Raw genomic sequence first — 21,384 nt, 5'->3', positions numbered from 1 at the left:
AATGCCCCAGCCACTTAGCAGACCTGGAGTTAGTTTACACTAATGAGCTACCTTTTGCTCTTCAGCTTCCTCCTACTATATAGCCTGATGTGTTTTGCTGCGTGAGTGTGCCGTAGGCTTGTCTCCCAGTCTTGATCAGGTGTCTCATCTTTACACCTCTCTCACAACTCCTATCAGAGTTTATTTCTAATGGAAGAGGTTCATATGATAAAGAAAAAACCAGCCAATCCTCACACCGCGATAGAGGTGAAAAATGCTACCTTGGCTTGGGACTTCTCCCACGCCAGCGTCCAGAGCTCACCAAAGTTGACCCCCAAAGTGAAAAAAGACAAGAAAGTCACCAAGGCCAAGAAAGAGAAAATGAAGCTACAGAATGAGGGACAGCAAGCTGTGCTGGCAGAGCAGAAGGGCCATCTTCTAGTGGACAGTGATGACCATCATAGCCCCGAAGAGGAACACAAAATCATCCACCTGGTCAGCCTTCGGCTACAGAGGACTCTCTACAACATTGACTTGGAGATAGAAAAGGTAAGAGAAGAAAGGAAATCTGAGCTTTCAAGAGGCCTCATTTTCACTGTCCCGTGGAATAGAGTGCTGTGTGGTTTTTGCATGAAATGGAGCATATTGCTTTTGTGCACTCCTGTAATATCCATAGCAACTGCAGTTTCCAGGATGCAGTGTCTGATCTTGCTGTAAACAGCTGTGCCATTTTAGCAAACTAGATCTTTGCAAACAGCCTGTGAAATAAGATCAGGTTGTATAGCTTCCACATCCAACTGAGGGGTTTGTGGCTCTCGGTACAGTGTGTGAGCCACGGAGCTTGAAGAATCTGCAGGGCAGCAGGGGTACCAGTGTGGTATTGGTGGACAGTGTGTTCCTGCAGCTGTGTGATAATTTTGCAGGGCTTCAGCTATACTCTAGGTGAACAGTTTAGGTGATTAGTTGTTCCAATGGAGCATAACAGTGCTTTTCATTGAAGAACATGCAATTTTCTTCCTTGAGATTGTTTTGTACAGTCACAAATTTTCAAGAATTTAGAAGAATTTGGAGTCCTTCTTCCAAGAGAGGTAAAAGCATGTAAAATGTCAAAGAAAAATCATTGAGACTAATACATGACATCATCTACAAAGACAAAAGCCTTGCACTCTGACAGCTGGATGTGGTAGTAATGGGATGCAAACATTTATCAAGACATTTATGGTTAAATTGTCTTATATAGTCATGTGAATAGAAGGATAGTTTAAACTATTCTAATCTATAAACCCCCTATGTTTTAAGCTTCTGAGAAGAATGCATATAGTTAAAAAAATTGCCTCAAAAAAGGAATACACAGTCACTTGAACATGTAAAGGCCAGTTTTTTGTCAGAAGTTTCAAATGAGAGGAGCCCAGCAGTGTGTTCCAAAAGTGGCTGCATACTTTCTTTGTCCACTTTACCTTTCCACAAAAGCAACAAAGATAGTTTTGATAAATTAATTTTTAATATGGGTATCATCCCACCCATCCTTTTCTTGGAAAATGTTCCTTAGCAAATTGGATATCATAGGCAAGGAGTTTTTCTGGATCCATATATGCTAAATTCTGCTTTTCTTTCAGACTTACTTCATTTCTTTCCTTACTACTTTCAAAAGCATCTTAGTGCATTCTATTCAGTCAGGCCTTGCTGCTTTTGCTTGAGTCCAGCATTCTCTGTGGCTGTATCAGGCCTGGCCAGAGGGAAGCTGGTCTTCAAATAAATTAATTTTTATCTGTGGAGTTGATTTCAGTTTTACTTCACTGTGAAATAACGTTCACTCCATGCTATTTGAGAGATAAAATGCTGACTTTTTTGCTTTTTTGTCTTTTATGTTCCCTTTCAGCTGTCATTAATGTCCAGCTGTCCTCTCAGAGGTACTAAAGGTGGTCCAAATTCTGAAAGGGATAGAGAGTGTAAGAAATGAGTGCCATACATTTTATTTTTTTTCTGTCTAGGGAAAACTTGTTGGAATTTGTGGCAGTGTGGGGAGTGGAAAAACTTCACTTATCTCAGCCATTTTAGGACAGGTGAGAAATTATCTTTTGACTACTTTTGCTTTTTTGTATCTCCTATTTCGCTTACTTGTACTCTGTAGAATGAAGTCTGTTCTAAACATGGAATAGCATAACTTCACAATTCTTTTGTAATTGCAGATGACCCTGTTGGAGGGTAGCATAGCAGTGAGTGGAACATTTGCCTATGTGGCCCAGCAGGCTTGGATTCTCAATGCCACACTTCGGGACAACATTCTTTTTGGCAAAGAATATGATGAAGAAAGGTTTGTCAGACTGTTTGCTGATTTTCATGAGAGCTTAGTAATTCTTGGCCCAAGTGTGGGAAAAATTTGATGCAGAGTACACATAGAGCCTATGTATCCTTCAGGAGTCTCTTTGAGTGTCCTCTAGATTTCATTTAGGAGCCTCCCTTTCTTGCACATGGTCACTGTGGCTGATGGCTGTCAGTGTGCCTCTCATTGCTGATTTGCAGTGGGGCTTTACCTCATGCTGGAGTGCTGCCTGACCTCTGTTTTTAGCAACTGCTGTGGAGCAGCATTGAAATGGCATTTGCTCTTGCTGTCCTGGCCTTGCCCTCTTTAAACACAACAACTGCTGTTTGCAATGTACTCACATCTTCCATGACCCTCCTCCCCGTGGGACCTTTCCTGTGGCCTGTGCCAGCTATCCCTGAAAGAAATTGCCTCCTTACCCTCATAATACTTCTGAAGTAATTATTGTCCTTGGTTTCCTCCTGGGAATCCAAGGCAGATGACTTGTTTTAGGCTGCTGGAATGTGTGCTATTAGTATAGAAAGTGAGATAATGCTGTATTACCTAAATAGTTGGGGAGAAACTAGTGTTCTTCCTATTTATCTAGTTGTTCTTATTATCTGTCTAATTGTTCTGCAGGTACAATACGGTGCTGAATGGTTGCTGTCTAAGGCCTGACCTAGCCATCCTGCCAAATGGGGACCTGACAGAGGTATGTATTTTGCTTATACTAAGCTAATGAGTGGATGGGGAAGAGTTTTGTTTTGGCAGACTAGACTGGAGTGAGGGTACATCAGTCTGGGGTGCATATGAGCCAAGCTGTTGAATGCACCTTCTTGATCTGAGCTTATCTGTGCAGGCCCTGGACTGTTGAGAGTTGTACCATGTTTTGAACTCAGATGTTGACATTTTAGGAATTTCTTATTGTGTTGTAAATTTAGCTGCCTTAAACTAAGGACCTATTTGAACTTGATTTAAAATAGCTAAGAAAAAAGCATGGCTATGCTAATACAAAAAAAAAGTAAAATAAGCAAAACAAGTACTGCTACATTTCAAGCTCATTAATCTTGACTTTGAATGTATAACACATTTCACAAAGTGGACACTTAAACTAGAACATATATATGCATTAATATATAATGTTATGGCAGAATATCTATATATATTATATATATAAATATAAATGTTAGTCTGCTTCATCCTGGTCAGCTCTTGAGCTCTGGGTTTCTATGTTGCATGGTGCTGTAGAAATAAATAATGACTGTGTGCTTCTGTGCAGATTGGTGAACGAGGAGCTAACCTGAGTGGAGGACAACGTCAGAGAATCAGTCTGGCTCGAGCCCTGTACAGTGACAGGGACATTTACATCCTTGATGATCCCCTCAGTGCCTTAGATGCTCATGTTGGAAACCACATTTTTAACAGTGCAATAAGGAAGCACTTGAAGTCAAAGACTGTCCTTTTCATCACCCACCAGCTTCAGGTACTGCATCTCTCATATTTTCTCTCTTGGACTTTCTCAAAATGGTGTTTAATCAATTGTCTTCATACTGGAAACTTCTATGCCCTGACCTGTGACAGCACAAGTCTGTCTATAGAGTGTGTGGTTTGTATTTACAAACCAGGTTTGCAAATGTACCCTGAGCACAGTGTAACTGTTTATTTGATACCAGTGCTGTTTAGTCTCTGATGTAACACCTGGCTAAAGAAAATTTGCCAGAGAAATAAATGTTCAAAACCACTTTTGCTAACTTGCTATAAAGCTATTTCATCGCATCAGAAAACACTTAGATTTTGTGTCAGTAAACCAGAATTGATGGATCTGAGATTTTTTGCCCTTGTCTGTGTTCAGAAATATTAATACATAGTCTATCAGTATTTGCAATGTTTAAGTATCTTGAATCGTGTCTTCCATAAGAGATTGGTTTAAGTAGAACATAACTTTTTATTTGTGAAGTGTGAGTGATCATGGTGCTCTAGTCAGAGCAGGACCTTTGAAAATCAGATGTCTCTTATGTGGGAGTAGGTGTGTAGTGTGCAAGTGTCTAAATTACTGAAGGACTGTGTGGGAGTGTGATAATCAGACATAATGCTAGAGACTTGTCCTTGCTGCCATTTTCTCCAGTATCTTGTTGACTGTGATGAAGTGATCTTCATGAAAGAAGGCTGCATTACTGAGCGAGGAAGTCATGAGGAACTGATGAATTTAAATGGGGATTATGCAACTATTTTCAATAGTCTACAGCTGGGAGAAACACCACACATTGAGGTACTTGATTGTTTATTTTAAAGTGCTCTGATTGTTGGTTATTCTGATGAGATGAACCAAGTGACGTAGTTGGAAGACTTGGAAAATGGCTTTGCATGTGTTGATCTGACCAATAGGTTTCCTATAGAATAATCTGTGCTTCACTTGGTGTTTGCAGTCACTGTATTTAGGGAGGGTATACCAGTATATACCAACTCTGCCAACAAGCTCATGAGTTGGTCATGAAAATAACGTAGTGTCTCCCCTGGTGATGCTCAGAGCAGGAAGCTTCTCTCTTGTTGTACACCCCACTCCTGAATTTGCCTCCAAATTAGCATAGACCTGAACAACCTTTGTCTGAAAAATTCTTACTGGCTTGTTAGTACTTTTTCAATAGGGCGTGACTGAGGCACAGCAAAAGTGACACAACTTGTCAAAAGTTAGATCTGACAGTATTTTGGAGATGTAACTGAAAATTCTATATTTTGGGGGCTTTTGAGGAAAATAATTGTGGCTTGACACTACTTCCGTTATAAAAAAAGTCTGTAAGTGCCAACTTGGATATGTGCTCTCTTATTTTCGTTGGTGCAAAAAATGTAAATGTAGAAAATAACAAGAGGCATTCAGTACAACAAGCATTTAAATTTTCAGCAATTTAATCTTTCCTACCCTTCTCTTTGTTTCCTGAAGTTATTCTTTGGAGTGAGGAACTTTGCTTTTTGTTTTATAATAATTTATTTCTCTAAGTTTCGTGTGGTTTTCTCTTAGTAAGCAGAGATTAAAAGTAGATCAGCAGTTCATTTGTAAAGACATGAGAGGCTCCTTATTCACAAGTTGCAGACTTTTAAAGATAACAAGTTTCTGAGAAGGAAGCATTAAGAGAAACATAGATACAGAAGGTGCTTGGTGAAAGATTCTTCTGGGAGATGTTAGTGAAAGAAGCAGAAGAATGGAATGCATTACTCTGCCTGTCCTTTGAGGCATGAAGATTATAGTGCTGCCATTTTAAGATTAATGTAATGGCAGTTAACAAGAGGTTCTGCAGTCTGCGTGCTTGGCTGACCTTCAGTGCCTCTCTGTAAACAATAGCTTATGGAAGGAACATTAATTTGCATTCCCTATGGGATAAGAAGGAATGGATGATGAAGTTAGACTCTGTGTAGTTTGAAGTGTGAGATGATGATTCTCACATAAAGTGTGGGAAGATGACCCTGAAGGTGGTGTGTAGGAGGTTTCTGTTAATTTAGACTGTCTTTGAACAGGTGGTAACTTCCATTTGTGAGATGATGTCTGGGTTTAGAACAGTGCTCATGTGTCCAGTTTAGTGTTTGGACATTTGATTTCTGGAAGATAAGTTAACCTGACTTTGTTCTGAGTCAGCTCTCATGCAATATCTCTGAAGTACTAGGGTGTTTGAGGGAAAAAAGCCTCTTAATAAAATTTTGAATTACTTTTACAAGGGTCAGGGGATTGTATCTTTCTCTCAAAAGTAGGTGTCCTTCCTCTACATGTACACTCAGGATGTCACTGATTCTGGAAATTAACCTTGCACACTACCAGTACAGGTTGGTAGCAGTTCAGGTTAATACAGGAGGAGAACTTAATCCACCAGAGCTGACAGTCATCCTTAGTAACAGCCAAGTTAATTTCTTCTTTGACATGAATGCTGAGCTATTGAAAGCCTTTGTCCTTAGGATGCAGCTTATTAAAAGTTTGGGTTCAGATATTAAAATGTCAAAGCAAATTACTCCGATATGTTTAGTGTCATTGTTTTCCCACAGATTAATATAAAGAAGAACACAAACAATTCCCTGAAAAGACCTCAGGATAAAAGTACCAAAACAGGGTCTGTGAAGAAGGAGAAAGTTGTAAAGAAGGAAGAGGGTAACTATGTAATCAGATTTCTGGCTGTAATTATTTTGTACTCCTATAAGCTCAAAGCATTTACTTTCAGAGTGTATCGTGAATGTACCTCTCGGGTTTTGAAAGCTGTCTCAATTCTAATCACTCAGCAGAGTTGATAGGACAGAGGCAGTGGGCAAAGAACATTCATGAATTGATTAAATGTGGGTGCCTATACAATGTTAATTAAATATGGGTGCCTGTACAAGTTCAATTAGGCTGTTGTGGGTCAGATGCCATCAGCACAAAGGAGCTGGTAGTGCCCTGTCTCCCACATCACCTCTCCCTCCTGTCCTAAGAGGGCAGTGTGTATAGCTTGGCACTCAGGCAGGACATGGCATTTATGTATGAAGAATTGGAAGGTTTGACCTCTGTAGTTCTCTGTTTAATGTTAACTCTGAACTTCAGGGTTTAAAAAGCAACCAGCCCAACATTTAAGTCTCTGCTGCTGCTGCTTGTTCAGATGTACCATGACATAAATGATTCTGCAGAGGAAAAGTGACTTTTGAAACAAACTCTTTGAACCACTGAGTTCTACATATTAAGTAATGTCTGTGTTTCTGACACGACTCTGTGCAGTTGAAAAATGGCTAATTTTGTCTATGTTCACAAATTTACAGGAGTTTCAAGGAACAGCTCTTTTCCTCACACCCTCTTCCTCCTCTGTTTCACAGGCCAGTTGGTACAGTTGGAAGAGAAAGGCAAAGGCTCTGTCCCCTGGTCTGTTTATGGTATCTACATTCAGGCAGCTGGAGGCCCCTTTGCATTCCTTGTTATCATGGCACTGTTTGTGCTGAACGTGGGCAGTACAGCTTTTAGCAACTGGTGGCTGAGTTTCTGGATCAAGCAAGGCAGTGGAGTAAGTTAAACAGTTTTTCTTCTCTTGTGTCTAATGGGCAGAGGGGTTGCTCTGCCAGGCCAAGTGGTGCTTTCTAATCTAAGTTCTAGGGCTCCCCAGGAGATGATATCACTAGAGAGTTCATCTCCAAGAATAAGAGAGCTCCAGTGATAAGAAAGATATAATAGCTTATGTGGCTTTATACTGCCCTCTTGTTCCTTGTCTTGGTTAGTCTTAAGAAAAGGAAGTGGAAATGTGAAAGGGGCCACAAGATCATTTTAGTGGGTTTTTTTTGTTTGAACATGATCTTATATCTAACAGGATAATCTTGTTAAAATATAGCTTTAAGTCAAATGACTTGGGAATTGCTTTGAAGATTCTGCTGATCTGGGATGGTTTGGGCTTTTTCCCAGTCTAGGGGCTTTGATTTCAAATCTTGTTGCATTTAAAGATTCACATGTAACTGCAAGGCTACTAACCTCAGGGACGAAATAATGAAGTGCAGATGGGCAGCAATGTTAAAATAAGCAATGAGGTCCTTAAACATCCTTAAAGATTAAAAATGAAAGAGAATGAGCATGTACCATACTGTGGCAATAAAGAACTTACTGTGTACTGTCAGAAAACAACAACAGTGTTTGGTAAGAAGACTGAGCCTATCCAAGGTGAATATTGTTGTGTAATGGGAGTGGTGGTAGGCAAGTGTCTGGCATTGTTCAGAAGGATACAAGAAATTATAAGCATGAAATGAGAGATGAAGAATCAAATAGAGTAGGTATTGTAGTAGCATTTTCAAATATGTTGTAGGAAAAAGGCCAAGGGCTACAAATCTGCAAGTCAGGTATCTCTGCTAGGGAAAACTTTCTGAAGTATTCAAAGATCATTGAAGTACTTTAAAGAAGAAATATCAAATATGATGGAAGGGGACACAAGACAGTTAAATTCTACCATGTGTAATGTGTATGTGCTTAATCCTTGTCTTAACTAACCACTGAAACCTTGAATTTTCTGCAGAACACCACTGTGACTTTGGGAAATGAAACTGTCATAAGCAGCAGTATGAAAGATAACCCTCACATGCATTACTATGCTGGCATCTATGCACTGTCTATGGCAGTTATGTTGATCCTGAAAGCTGTTCGTGGTGTGGTCTTTGTAAAGGTATGTGCCAATGCTGGTTTTATTATCCTCTGCTCTCCTTCTGCTTCTGCATATTGCTGTCACTGTGGTTCATTGGTCATCTCCTAAGAGAGACTTTTGAATCAGAGGAAGTCATTATGGATTGTGAGGTTTCCATAAGTCAGCTCTTGGGGCTGCACCATGCTTTCTGCTAAACTTCTGCCCAAATGAATAACTTCCTCCCATTGGCTGGAAGCACAGAATGCAGCAAAAAACCCTTATGGTTGAAGAGAGAAACTGAGCAGAATGTTTTGGTGGCCAGAGGAGATGCAGTGACGGGAAGGCAAACACCCTTTCATAACACTGCAATGTTTTCTGCATTGTCAGGGAACCCTCAGAGCATCCTCAAGGCTCCATGATGAGCTCTTCCTACGGATTCTACGTAGCCCCATGAAGTTCTTTGACACCACGCCCACTGGGAGGATTCTCAACAGGTTTTCCAAAGACATGGATGAAGGTATCTCTCACTGTATGCGCTGTAAATCCCACATTCAGACTTCCCAGTTAACTCCTGAATGCTCTCCAGTCTCTTGCTGTTGGTGTGATCATATCATGTCTCTTGCCAAGTGTGTACTTATAATAGACCAAGCAGGAGCTGGGAGGCACCTGGGTTGTGATTCTAGAAAGCAGCTGACATCTCAGGTCTATGCATTCACTTATAAAGAAGAAAGTGTGCAGCTGCTTTTGTACCTACAGGCTGCACATGGGCTCTCAGCAGTTAATGCAGGGAGCACCTAGAGCATCAAGAGTGAAGCTGATATGCAGTAGAGGCTGTAATTAGGTCAGAGTTCCATCAGTGCTATTTCTGCAAATGGGAATAATTGGAAAGATGACTAACATCTCAGAAGATAAAAGCACCCCAATGAAAATGTACATTTTTAATTTGAATAAGCCATGAGAAATCTGTCCTTGTCAGTGGTGATGCACAGCTGGACTGAATTGCTCTATGTAGGTTGTTTTAGCTGTCTGTACTCAAGATCTTACTCTTTTCCCTCCATCTTTTCCAGTTGATGTTCGCTTGCCATTTCAAGCAGAAATGTTCATCCAGAATGTCATCCTTGTGTTCTTCTGTGTGGGAGTAATTTCTGGGGTTTTCCCCTGGTTCCTGGTGGCAGTGGGGCCCCTCATAGTCCTGTTCACAGTTCTGCACGTTGTGTCTAGGTAAGTGCATCAGCTGCTTTGACTAAAAGTGCAGATACTTTGACTTTCAAATACATATACAGCAATGTAGTGGTTGGTATGTGGTGGTTGTGCATGTCACTTAAAGTGCTTCTTTCCTTCCAGAGTCTTTATTCGAGAGCTCAAGCGTCTGGACAACATCACACAGTCTCCATTCCTGTCTCATATTACATCTAGCATCCAGGGTCTGTCCACAATCCATGCCTACCACAAAGGACAGGAATTTCTGCACAGGTCAGTCTAGATATCCATCTGAGAGTGGTGGACCATGAAGCAGAGTGCAACATGTTGACATTCAGAAAGATTCATTTATGGGTTTATAGCTGATAGCATCGTTGGTTCTGAGAGTGAAAGTTACTTTTCCAGAGAGAAAATGAGGGAGAACGAGAAGGGTAAGGGAAAACTTCCCAGTAGCTGGGAAAAATAGTGGTAGGGTCTCAGGTGAATGCCCTCCTCTGGAGTTCTCTGCAGTGCAGCAGGTGGCAATGGTAATGGTGAGGACAACTCTTTAGCCATACCTTTTCCCTAATAGTCTCTATTTTTCAACAGGTTCTGTTCATACTCATATTTACTGTTGGTTTTTTCCCTGGTGATGGTATTAGCATTGTTCCAGGCAGGCTAACCAAACCTCAGTGTTTGTATCAATGTGCTGATAGTCTCTGTGCACATGTGTAATTGGAGAGCATTTATCAATGATTTCAGTGATCATTATCAACCTCTCATGCACTGTGCTTGGTTTTCTCTAATATAAACTAAAATTTGCAAACCAAAATGTTAGTGAGGGATGACAAAACATTTCTCATGTGAGTGGTAGTTGCTTCCCATAAGAACCTGCTGTGACAGTTATCAGCATTTTGCAGGTGCAAGGTCATGAGACCAAGAGTGTGTGGGAACACAGGAAAAATTGCCACAGAAGCTCTGGAAAGACACTGCTGCACCAGCCTAGATGAGAGGTTGCAGAGGTGCAAACAGGAGTTCCTTAACATTGCTGGTTGCTAGAGCACTAAGGCAGTGCACACATGTGCAACAGCGATTGGTATAGAACTGAGGGGGATGATCAGAAAATCTAGTTACTAGCTTTGTAAATCTCGAGTGTCTCTCCTTAAATATACCTACTCAGCTCTGCAGTGTCAGGATTGTAAATTACGTGGTTATTGATACATTTTAGTTGGTGTCACCAGTCCTATCAAAACTTACTCTACTTTTTCTCTTGTGTATAAAATAACACGTATTCTGATGCACGGCTGCTGTTACCCATGGTGGAATTTGTAGCCATTGAGCATGTTCTGGAAGGTCTTGCATAGGTGAAGTTGTGATTGAATGTTCCCCTGTAATGTCTCTGATTTTGATTCACCCAGTATAATTCATTGCTGTACACAGAGACTTAGTGATTTTACTTTTGAGAGTTTGAGCTAAGTCAGGAAAGTTTGTAAATCTGCTTTCCATGGCCCAGTGTGAGACTTTGTCAGTGATGAGTCTTCCCACCCTGATTTCTGATTCTGGAACAGGGGTTTAAGTAGCTTTGCTGTTTGTGGAACATCAGACTCATGTAATCTACTAACTTTTCCTGCATTTGTTTCAGGTACCAGGAGCTGCTGGATGACAATCAGGCACCGTTTTACCTGTTCAGCTGTGCGATGCGCTGGCTGGCTGTGCGGCTGGACATTATCAGCATTGCTCTTATCACAACCACTGGCCTTATGATTGTCTTAATGCATGGCCAGATCCCTCCTGCCTATGCTGGGCTGGCTATCTCATATGCTGTGCAGGTCAGTGTGTCCACATACTGTGATATTTTCTCATTTAGTGTAGATATTGCTAAAAAGGAAAAGAAACACATCATCGAGAACTTTCTTTAGTGCACTACAATGGAAAAAATGTGCTGTTACCTCTTTGGGTAATGGAGGGGAAAGCAATTCAGAGTTAGGACCTTTAGTCAGCAGCCAAACTACAAATTCTGGGGAGCTGAGTGCTGAAGGCTGTTTTTAAATGAAGCAGAAACTGTTTGAGGCATATGCTGAAAATAGCAATTTTCCTGGGTATTTCCAGAGATTGATAGTACATCAGACATCTGCCGAATTGATGTCTTAAATACTGCCTGCGGGATGTCCCAGCAAACAGCATCCAGCGCTGGGTCGGAGAGGCTGCAGGACACAGAGCGCTGCTTGGAGCTGCTCTTTGGCCTCTTCTGCCTTCTCGTGGTAGTAAAGTGACATTACAAAACTTAGGCAGCTGTTTCTTTTGTGAAACGTTTCTGAGCTGCTGGCTTCAAAAGCGGGTCAGAAATTATGGTTATTTTAAAATAACTATTAAAGTAACTTACCTTGAACACCTTAGCTGTATGGTACCCAGTACCAAGAGTACTTGTATCAAATATTGGAGTCATTTAGGTTGGAAAAGACCTCAAAGCTCGTCAAGTCCAACTGTTGTGCCAGTACTGCCAAGCCCACCCTCAAACATGTCCCCAAGTGCCACATGTACACCTCTTTTAAATCTCTCCAGGACTGGTGACTCCACCACTTCCCTGGGTAGCCTGTTCAAGTGCTTGGCAACCCTTTCAGTGAAGAAATATTTCCTAATACCCAATCTAAACCTTCCTAAGCTACCTCCTTTCAGGTAGTTGTGGAGAATGGTAAGGTCATGCCCAAACCTTCTTTTCTCCAGGCTAAACACCCTTGGCTCCCTCAGCTACTTCTCACAGGACTTGTGCTCCAGACCCTTCCCCAGCTCCATTGCCCTTCTCTGGACATGCTCCAGCCCCTCACTGTCTGTCTTGTAGTGAGAGCTCCAAAACTGAATGCAGGATTTGAGATGCCTCAGCAGTGCCCAGTACAGGGGGATGGTCACTGCCCTGTTCCTGCTGGCCACACTATCCATTAGGTGCATCTCTTAATTCAGTACTAAATCACAGCTTTCTAAAAACCTGTCTTTGTTTTCTTTCATCTCTTCAGTTGACAGGGTTATTCCAGTTTACAGTCAGACTTGCTTCAGAGACAGAAGCTCGCTTCACCTCGGTGGAGAGGATTGACCACTATATCAAGGTAGGACTGTAATGTATTCAGCTGCCTGTTGGGAAATTTCTTGCTTGTTATGTTGCTGATGTCAGCCATAGTCTGGCTCAGTACAGAGTGTGTAAGGGCATTAATGCCTGTACTGCAGTGCTGCAGAGTGAGTTTGTTTTATGCAGCATGGTGGGGTGAATGGCCCAAGAGCTGGTAGGTGTCTAAGCTTACAGGCATCACTGGAGTTACTTAAGGATATTGAAAGTTTCCTGATACTCTCAGTAAAGAGTAGAGTGCGTGAAAGGAGTAACTGGGTATTCAAAACAACATTTTACAGCAAAAGGATGGTGTTCTGGCATCCTTCATTCCAGACCTAACAGAACTCCTTCATTTCAACACACAACAGTTGGTTACTTTATCTACATGCAATTCTGCTTCATCTTAATAATCATACTTTTTTCCACAGCTGTCTTATGTAACATATTTTTATATGCTTGAAAAGTCAAGGAATTGCTCTTACTGCAAACATGACAAACGTGCTTGGCTAAACATGAGAAATATGCCAGACTAAATGCTTAGCAAGCTGTTCCAATTATCTCTAACCCTTTCTTTGTAACTAGGATTTGTGTGTACAGAACTGAGCATAGGTCAACGGGGAATATGTAGCCAGGAGAAAGATTTCTACTGGGTCTGGTTTGTGAGGGGAAAGGTTTTTTTACTTACTGTTGCCTGTGAACTTCAGAGGGAGATAAATATATCTATTTGGTAACTATTTAGTAGTTGATATTTGTAGAATATTTTTAGCCCGTGGATTTAATCTGAAGAGAAAGAAAACCCTGCCCCTTCCCCCAGTTAAAATAAATAAATCCTCTTGTGGCATCTAAGCAGGAAATTTCTGTGTATGGGAGATTTGGTGGCAACAGAAGCTGACAACTGTGCCAAATACTGCCTGGTATTTGGGGCTGAAATTAGTTTATCACTGTCAGACCTTCAGTGGCAAAACCTACAGTTGTAGGCTGTTGTTTGGGTTTTTTAAAATTTATGTCTATCATTTTATATCACTATTAAGCAAAACTATCTGTGATTATTTGGATCTCTAGTCAGCCATTTTTATTCTGAAACTGTAAAAATAATTTAAAGCTGAAGTGCAGGGGTGGGTGAGCAGTGGAACACCGTGCAGGTGTATTACCAAGGTTTTTTTCAGTGCAGACTCTGAGGCTGCTGTTACAAGCACCAAGCTCAAAGAATTGGAGCACTATTGTAGCAGATCACTGTTTTTGCCAAACCCTTGGGGTGCAATTAATCTAACTAGATGTTGCAGATGTCCATGATTGACACAGTCCCTGTGGGATCTCTTTAATGGTCAGTGTAGGAAATGGGTATCTCCAGAGGACAATTTATTACCTGTTCTAAGTATTTATATTAGAATGAGAAAAATCACACTCCAGAAATGCTATTTTATAGTGTTTGTAGAGAGAGATCTCTTTCTTTGTTGAGACTATAAAGGAGCTGTCAGGGCCTGGTTCAGTTGGAGATTCGACTTTGTAAGTTACATGAGGTGAATCCCAGCACAGGATTTCTGCCATTGTTTGAAGCTGCTTGTGCCAAATATGGTAAAGTGACCTTGGCTTCACTCTAAACATGCTATAAAGGTTTGGGATTGGCTTTCAGAGGTTCTGCTTTTCTATTTAATCTGTGAACTGCTCAATGAGGGACCTATTTATGGGGCAGAGTAAAACAGCAGAAGTGAGCAAGCTGAAAGGGGCCTGACTGACTCAGTGATTTAACAGGACAGGGGAACACGAGGAGGAGAGGGAAGAGGGTGGCATTTGTACAACATGTCACTTGGGCACTTCTGTGTTGGAATCAGAGGTGGCCCTGACATGGCATAGCAAATGAGGCATTGAAATGCAGTAGATTTTGTATCCACTCTGTGGAGTACTGCAAAATACAATAGGATTGTGCTGATAAATAATAGGCCTAAAATACATTTTGAATTCCATTGATGAAAAGCATTGTTGTATAGAAGGACCACTGTAATTATTGAGGCAACAGGAGGGGAATAAGTGTGATCAGTGTATCACAGCAAACTTCTGAACCACTGGGCACCTGTCCAGCCAAACAGCTCATCATGAAACTGCCATAAACTGATATGGGCTGAGTCTGCCAGGCAAGAACTCCTCCTGAAAGCTGCAGCTGATAATTTTCCTTTCTGGTATTCTGTTTACTGGAAATTGAATTTTTCTATTATTTCTTGAAGACACTTTCTCTGGAAGCTCCTGCTCGAATTAAGAATAAAACTCCTCCCCTGGACTGGCCACAGGAAGGTGAAGTTGTGTTTGAGAATGCAGAGATGCGCTACCGAGAGAACCTCCCTCTGGTACTTAAAAAAGTGTCCTTTACCATCAAACCAAAGGAAAAGATTGGCATTGTGGGAAGGACAGGCTCAGGTAAGGAAAAACACTAAGCAGAGTTAAATCACTACTTTTACAGGATAGGTTGGTGCAGTCATATTGGTCCTCCTCTGTGTTTGAGTAAACTGTTGGTTGCACAGGAGTGGTCTAGCAGACTCAGTGGTGGGATTCTGTTCATGTGTGTACATTAACGAGATCCCTGTAAACCATAGTGAAAATAAATTTCCACTTAAAGCAGAGGGATCTTCTGCTATGCCTGAGCCAGTGTGTTAATCATGTTTAACACCCCAAACCACTTACCAACAGAGTGTTACCTACAACATGCTCATTGTAGCTTACCTGGCTTTCTTGAAAGCCTTTTGTACTGATGCTGCAGCCAGGTTTGGCTCTAAGCTATCCTGGAAGTCAGTAATGTGAAGAATCAAAGCCTCTGTTTGTGAGGTGACTCAAATCAACTCCAGAATGTAAATTCTAAATAAACAGTTAATATTGCTGTATTGGGTTTTCATGGCAGGGTTTTGGCAGTGGGGGTGGGGTGGCTTCTGTAAGGAGAGATTAGGAGCTGCCCCTGCAATTACTGAGAATTTTAAATGCTGAACCCCAGCATTGCTTGCCAGGACTTTATGGTACTTTTCTTACACATGGACAGTTTTTAAGAGTCTTTTTCATTTGAAGACTGCTATGACTCTGTAGAAACACCAGTATTACTTTTCCCATCTCCTTTTTAGGGAAGTCTTCCCTTGGAATGGCACTCTTTCGTCTTGTTGAACTGTCTGGAGGCTGCATTAAAATTGATGGAGTGAAAATAAATGACATTGGTTTGGCAGATCTTCGCAGCAAACTCTCCATAATCCCTCAGGAACCTGTGCTGTTCAGTGGCACTGTGAGGTTAGTGAGACCATCAGAAGGCAAGAAGGACTGAGCAGTCTACCAGCTTATACCTGAACTCAAATAAGTGCTTGGTGAGGTGTTAGCTCTCAGGCATCCCAGCTTCTGTTCGGGTTTTGAAACAAAAAAAAAGCACAGCTGAATGATTTTAGCTGGCCCAGTGCAGCACTGGGTGTGATCATCCCATCTGGAAGTCTTGCTTTCCCTTTAGGTTTGATTGAAGTTTTTCTGTCTTTGTTTTCCATCTCCACTCTGGTTCTTTGGCTCCTGTAAACCCCAGTGTGCTGGGAGCATCTGACTTCTTTGGCAAGGAAATTCTGTCAGTGGAAGGCTAGATGAGAATCAGCTGTCTGGATGAATTAGCACACTGCTGGTTTGCTGTTCATTGCTGAGTAAAGATTCTGGTTGTCTTCTGCTTCCCCTTCTAGATCGAACTTGGATCCTTTCAATCAGTACAGTGAGGAACAAATCTGGGCTGCTTTGGAAAGGACTCACATGAAGGAATGTGTAAGTATTATGTGCCCTGCAAGTCTGTATTTGACTTCCAAACCTAGATGTTCTCTTAGTAGATACTTCAGAAGTGTTTTTCTTTGCATTTTCCCCTTGTTGTTGATGCTTTGAGTGATTTTTTTCTTTTTTCCTCCAATTTTGAGACTGATTTTTATTTTTTTTTGAGGACATGCCATATTCTGTGTGTACTTTGTTAGCATATAGCATAGCACAGTGCTGATTCATCACAGGGTGTTAAAAAATTTCCAGTGACATTTTTACACTTCAAGTGTTATTTTTCTGTATGTGCCTTAGGTGTTCATGCTGCATTTACATTTGTGAGTGTACATGCCATGTGCACATTTATACTGAAACCCTGTCTTTTGCAAGGCCCTCTGCAACAAGCCTCACTGCCATGGCATCACTTCTTTTTCTTGTAAGTCAAGTGGCACATATGGCTATGGAACACACAGGCTGCAGGAATTCCTGCAGGGACTAGGTTCCCTCTATTCTCTTGGTGACAGATTGTCAGGAGGTCTGTATTCATGTTTCTATGATTTTGTTCAACACTCTAAGATTTTTATCTCTTCTTTCCCACACAGGTTGCACAGCTGCCTATGAAACTTGATTCGGAAGTGATGGAAAATGGGGAAAACTTTTCTGTTGGAGAGAGACAGTTACTGTGTATAGCTAGAGCTCTACTGCGTCGTTGCAAGGTGAGCACAACAGTGAGAGAAATAGCTGCAGATATCAAACTGATAGGATTGAACAAGCCTTTTTTTGTATCAGATTATTTCTATCTGGAATCACACCAATTATTACTGCAATCCAGAGAGGTGTAGGGTTAGAACAACTGGGAAGGCATCTGTAGCCAGCTGCTAACTGCTGTAATGTCCTGCTGTTGGAAAGGCATTGCTTGTTAGTGTTAATTACAGTGTGTCAGACTGGCCCAATTGTTTATTCAGATCATCCTGTTACTGTTGAGCATCAAATTCTTTCCTTCTTCCACCTTTTTGTGAATGTCAGCCAAATTTTTTCCTTCTACGTGGTGCTCCACTAAAATACGGTCTCCAAGTGGAATTTGGGACCATGCTATGACAGCAAAGTGCAAGGTTTAGCAGGAATAGAAGACAAACAATTACAGTGAGAAAGGATTTTTGGATTGAGATTGGCCAGGATTCTGATTCTAACATCCTTTTTTCTTAAACATGGCATACCATAATATTTTAAGGTTCACTCTGCATCTGCTTTTAAAGCCAGACTGCTCAGCAGAAGTTACTTGCACAAAGGAAGTCCAGTTTAGCTTTGACAAAACACCACTCCAAACCAGCTTATGTCTGAGAGGAAGGGCAGTTCTCTCCAGCGTAAGAAAGCTCGTAAGCACAGTTGGTATTGACTCATTCCAGAAGGAATGTTGCCACCAAGGATGTGTCAAATTAATTTACCAGTAAAATTTATACTTGAGATTCATTTGCTGAATGTAAAACTGAAAGTAGTGGAAACTTGAGGCCCAGGTCAGAACCCAGATATAGCTGTAGGATGTGACCATAGAATGCAAGTGTGATCCGTAGGATAACTTTGAAGGCAATTACCTAAAGAAAACTGAAAGGGTGCTTATAAAAACTGCCTTTGTGACACAACCCTGTAAGGATTGCCAGTTGTGACGACTCTTGGCCACAGCAATTCTGTCTGCTCTGTTTTTATGTTCAGGGAGGGAAGTCATGACTATGGGTAACATCCAGGGTTCTGTGCTGCTTTCAGATACTGATACTGGATGAAGCAACAGCTGCTATGGACACTGAGACAGACTTACTGATTCAAGAGACCATCAGAGGCGCATTTGCAGACTGCACTATGTTAACAATTGCTCATCGCCTGCACACAGTACTGGGCTGTGATCGGATCATGGTGCTAACACAAGGACAGGTAAGCAAAAAGGCTTCTGTGGCTTGGGTTCCTGTTGCAGTCTGGTGGTGCCACATGTACAGGCTGAACTGAAGGAACTGCTAGCATTGCAGGGTAGAAAATCCTGTGTTCATTCACATCCTTGGCAATAATAAAATAATAACCGTCAGTTACTGTCTGACTGACAAGAGGGGAAAATTTCTTTCACACTCCTAGAAAGTACCATAGCATAATCATCTGTCTTTCAAAGTGTTGTAAAAACTGGCTTTGTATGTTACTTCTGAGATGGGTAATAGCAAAAACATCTCTGCTGGTGCACAGTGGCAGTTTCCCATTAATTGCATAAAGCCCTGTGCCATCAAGCAAGCCTGTGACAGATACTGTTCCTATTTTTCAAACTTCCATTTGGGAGCCATAAACAGTTAAATCAAAAGCAGGAACATTGGACAAGGCTGTTAAAGATAGATGCTATGGGCTTTTGCCTTCCCTATCTAGGTTGATGTATGATATACAGCACAAAATCTATCTAGTATTCCTGCAGATTAGTTTCAGTGTTGAGGCAGTTTGAAGCATTCCAGGTTGCAGTATGTATCTGTAAATGCACATGCTTTCGCTGCCTGGTGTCTCATCTAAAGATGAATGCTGTGTTTTTGATGCTTTATTATTGTGTCACAAGTCCAGGGGGTGGGAATCCATTTTCTGCTAGATTTTACTGACATACTTTACCTGCCTTGTTTGCTTTTTAGGTAGTGGAATTCGACACACCGACTGCCCTTCTGGCCAACGAGAACTCGCGCTTCTATGCTATGTTTGCTGCTGCAGAGAACAAGGTTGCTGTCAAGGGCTAAAATTCAGGGCAAAGTCACTTTAATTTTGGAGAGCTATGTTCCCTGCCTGTGGCAGGCCAGCTCTTCCTCCTCCTCCTTCTCCTCAAAGCAGATTATTGCCTTTTTCATCTTTTAATTTTTAGCACAATGTGTCAAGCCAGAGTTTTTAAAATCATGTCAGAAAGAACTCTTCATGTTTTTATTATTGTATTTATTCCATATTACTAATTTTTTTGTTATTAAATGCACTCTACAAATGGCTCAGGGAGCCATAGTTATAAATGTATCAGAGGCCTATAATGAAGCTTTATACATGTAGCTATATCTATACATAATTCTGTATATAGCCTATATTTACAGTGGAAATGTAAGCTGTTTATTTTATATTAAAATAAGCACTGTATTAATAACAGTGCATATTCTTTTCTATCATTTTTGTACAGTTTATGGTACCAGAGATCTGGCTTTGTTATCAGGCTGTATCAGACAGTGTATCATCCACTGTCTTTTACAGTTTGTCTTTTCCTAGTGCCGGATTTTCTGCGTGTCTGAGTGGAAGTGAAGCTTTGCAATAGTGTCCTTTATTGTCACACCTTTGTCTAGCGCAGCAGAGAAGAGCTCTGTGGTGTAACTATTGCATTGTAATTTATCAAAGCTATTTGGAGCATCGCTAATGTTCACCACGGCAGCAGCTGCTGCTTCCCATGATGCTTTTCCAAAGCAGGGTTTTCTGTGATCCGAGTGGGGAACCACTCCTGGGTCACATTAAGGCCTTGTATTTTCTCAGTGTCCTGACACAGTATTTTCTTACTGTATCAGCAGAGTTTATTTTAATGCAAGCAAGCCCAAGCTCTTCCTGCTTCGCTGATCTAACACAACCAAAAACTAACTGTTCGTGGAATGATCTGTAACAAATTAATCATAAGGTTCAAATCATACCCAGTATGCTAGCAGGAAAGCCTTTTCAGAGTTGCTTCAGCTGACTGACTCCTTTAACTTGAAGCTGCTAACACTCCTCAGAGGTTTAGGTTGGCTTTCACTGGCATGGGTAACACTAACTCTGTTCTGCTCACTTATACTAAGATTAAACAACATCAATATTTCCTGTTTCTTTATTGCACACTTGTTAAGGAAGCAGTCCTCGACCCCACATCTTCTGGAACCTTAAACAGGTTCCTGTTGATCAGGATGTAACACTGGTGTAGGACATTGTTTTCTTACTGTAAATGACCTACCTCAGGTTACTGGGTCCTGCGTAGTGCGTTGCCATGATCACTGTACACCATCCCTGTTTTTTGTGGCCCAGGGGGACACGGTCGCTCCTATAATAGCCGTGACTTATTGAATGGTCAGCGTTGCATGTCTTTGTCAACTTGGACATTTTGTAGCCTTAGCATGTTTGCAAAATGTCTCATTGAGGCAGAAATCTGAAAAGTAAATAAAACTATTTTGGGTTTTGTAAATTTTATTGGCTTAAGTGGTTTGTCTTAGGCACATAAATAACTTCTCACCTTTTTGAGCCCTGGGGGACAAGTTTGCAGGCTTTTTTTTTTTTCACCACAGTCTGATCTTTCTTTCTTCAGGGTAGACATGCTTCTTTAAAAGTGTAGTGGGTGATTTTTGTGCCCTCCAGCATGAGGGTGTCTTGCAATACCTGTATGTTGGGTAGAACAGGGATTAATAATTTATAGTGCAAGTATTCAAGCCAAGTAGCAGGGACTGAGGCCAGATGGAATACAGAAAATCCTTCTTAGGCTCAGATTTTCCATTTTCTTGACCTGCGAGTGGTACCACTTATAGTGCCACATGACTACAAAGTCACAGCAACAAGCATTTCTACCTACCAATACCACAGGCAAATTGTGGTATTAACAGATCTTGGACTGTAGCTTGAAGACAGCACAAAAAGCATCATTTGTTGTGATTGTTCTTAACTCTTGTCCTAAGCAAGAATTAACTGGCACAGACTTTACCCTGCTCACAGGCCTGGAGTTTACCCCATGAACTTCAGAATTTCCCTTGAAGGAAAAGGGCTAATGCACCTAATTTTCAAATGCTGCTGGGGTCAGCATGTGGCTTCATTTTTGCATCTAAGGCTGAGCTAATGGCAGTCTGGGCAAAAAGGGAGCCATCCTGATCTTGTCCTCCTTCTTCTTCCAGGCTGGGAGTTCCTCCTCCTTTTCCGATGCCAGCAGTGGCTCTTGTGTGGTCCAGCAGTGACCCAGTTCAGAA

General features: G+C 41.3%; 1 protein-coding gene across 1 annotated transcript in view; it reads left to right on the top strand.

The window, feature by feature from the left end:
- The window catches only part of ABCC5 (ATP-binding cassette, sub-family C (CFTR/MRP), member 5), a 30,341-nt gene extending 10,782 nt beyond the window's left edge, over positions 1–19,559 (top strand). The window contains exons 9-28 of the mRNA XM_009072051.1: positions 178–528; positions 1,971–2,042; positions 2,169–2,293; positions 2,921–2,993; positions 3,561–3,764; positions 4,407–4,550; positions 6,311–6,413; positions 7,106–7,290; positions 8,284–8,430; positions 8,776–8,905; positions 9,456–9,609; positions 9,733–9,861; positions 11,210–11,396; positions 12,579–12,668; positions 14,890–15,079; positions 15,772–15,931; positions 16,360–16,438; positions 17,023–17,136; positions 18,182–18,346; positions 19,072–19,559. Of these exons, the coding sequence (XP_009070299.1) occupies positions 178–528; positions 1,971–2,042; positions 2,169–2,293; positions 2,921–2,993; positions 3,561–3,764; positions 4,407–4,550; positions 6,311–6,413; positions 7,106–7,290; positions 8,284–8,430; positions 8,776–8,905; positions 9,456–9,609; positions 9,733–9,861; positions 11,210–11,396; positions 12,579–12,668; positions 14,890–15,079; positions 15,772–15,931; positions 16,360–16,438; positions 17,023–17,136; positions 18,182–18,346; positions 19,072–19,173 (2,904 nt within the window). The 3' untranslated portion in view covers positions 19,174–19,559. The remainder of the gene's footprint in view (positions 1–177; positions 529–1,970; positions 2,043–2,168; positions 2,294–2,920; positions 2,994–3,560; positions 3,765–4,406; positions 4,551–6,310; positions 6,414–7,105; positions 7,291–8,283; positions 8,431–8,775; positions 8,906–9,455; positions 9,610–9,732; positions 9,862–11,209; positions 11,397–12,578; positions 12,669–14,889; positions 15,080–15,771; positions 15,932–16,359; positions 16,439–17,022; positions 17,137–18,181; positions 18,347–19,071) is intronic.
- The last annotated feature ends 1,825 nt before the right edge of the window (positions 19,560–21,384 follow it).

Source organism: Acanthisitta chloris, unplaced genomic scaffold, assembly GCF_000695815.1.
Source record: "Acanthisitta chloris isolate BGI_N310 unplaced genomic scaffold, ASM69581v1 scaffold2003, whole genome shotgun sequence".
Classification (NCBI taxonomy): Eukaryota; Metazoa; Chordata; class Aves; order Passeriformes; family Acanthisittidae; genus Acanthisitta; species Acanthisitta chloris.
This window is presented reverse-complemented; position numbering and strand designations above follow the sequence as displayed.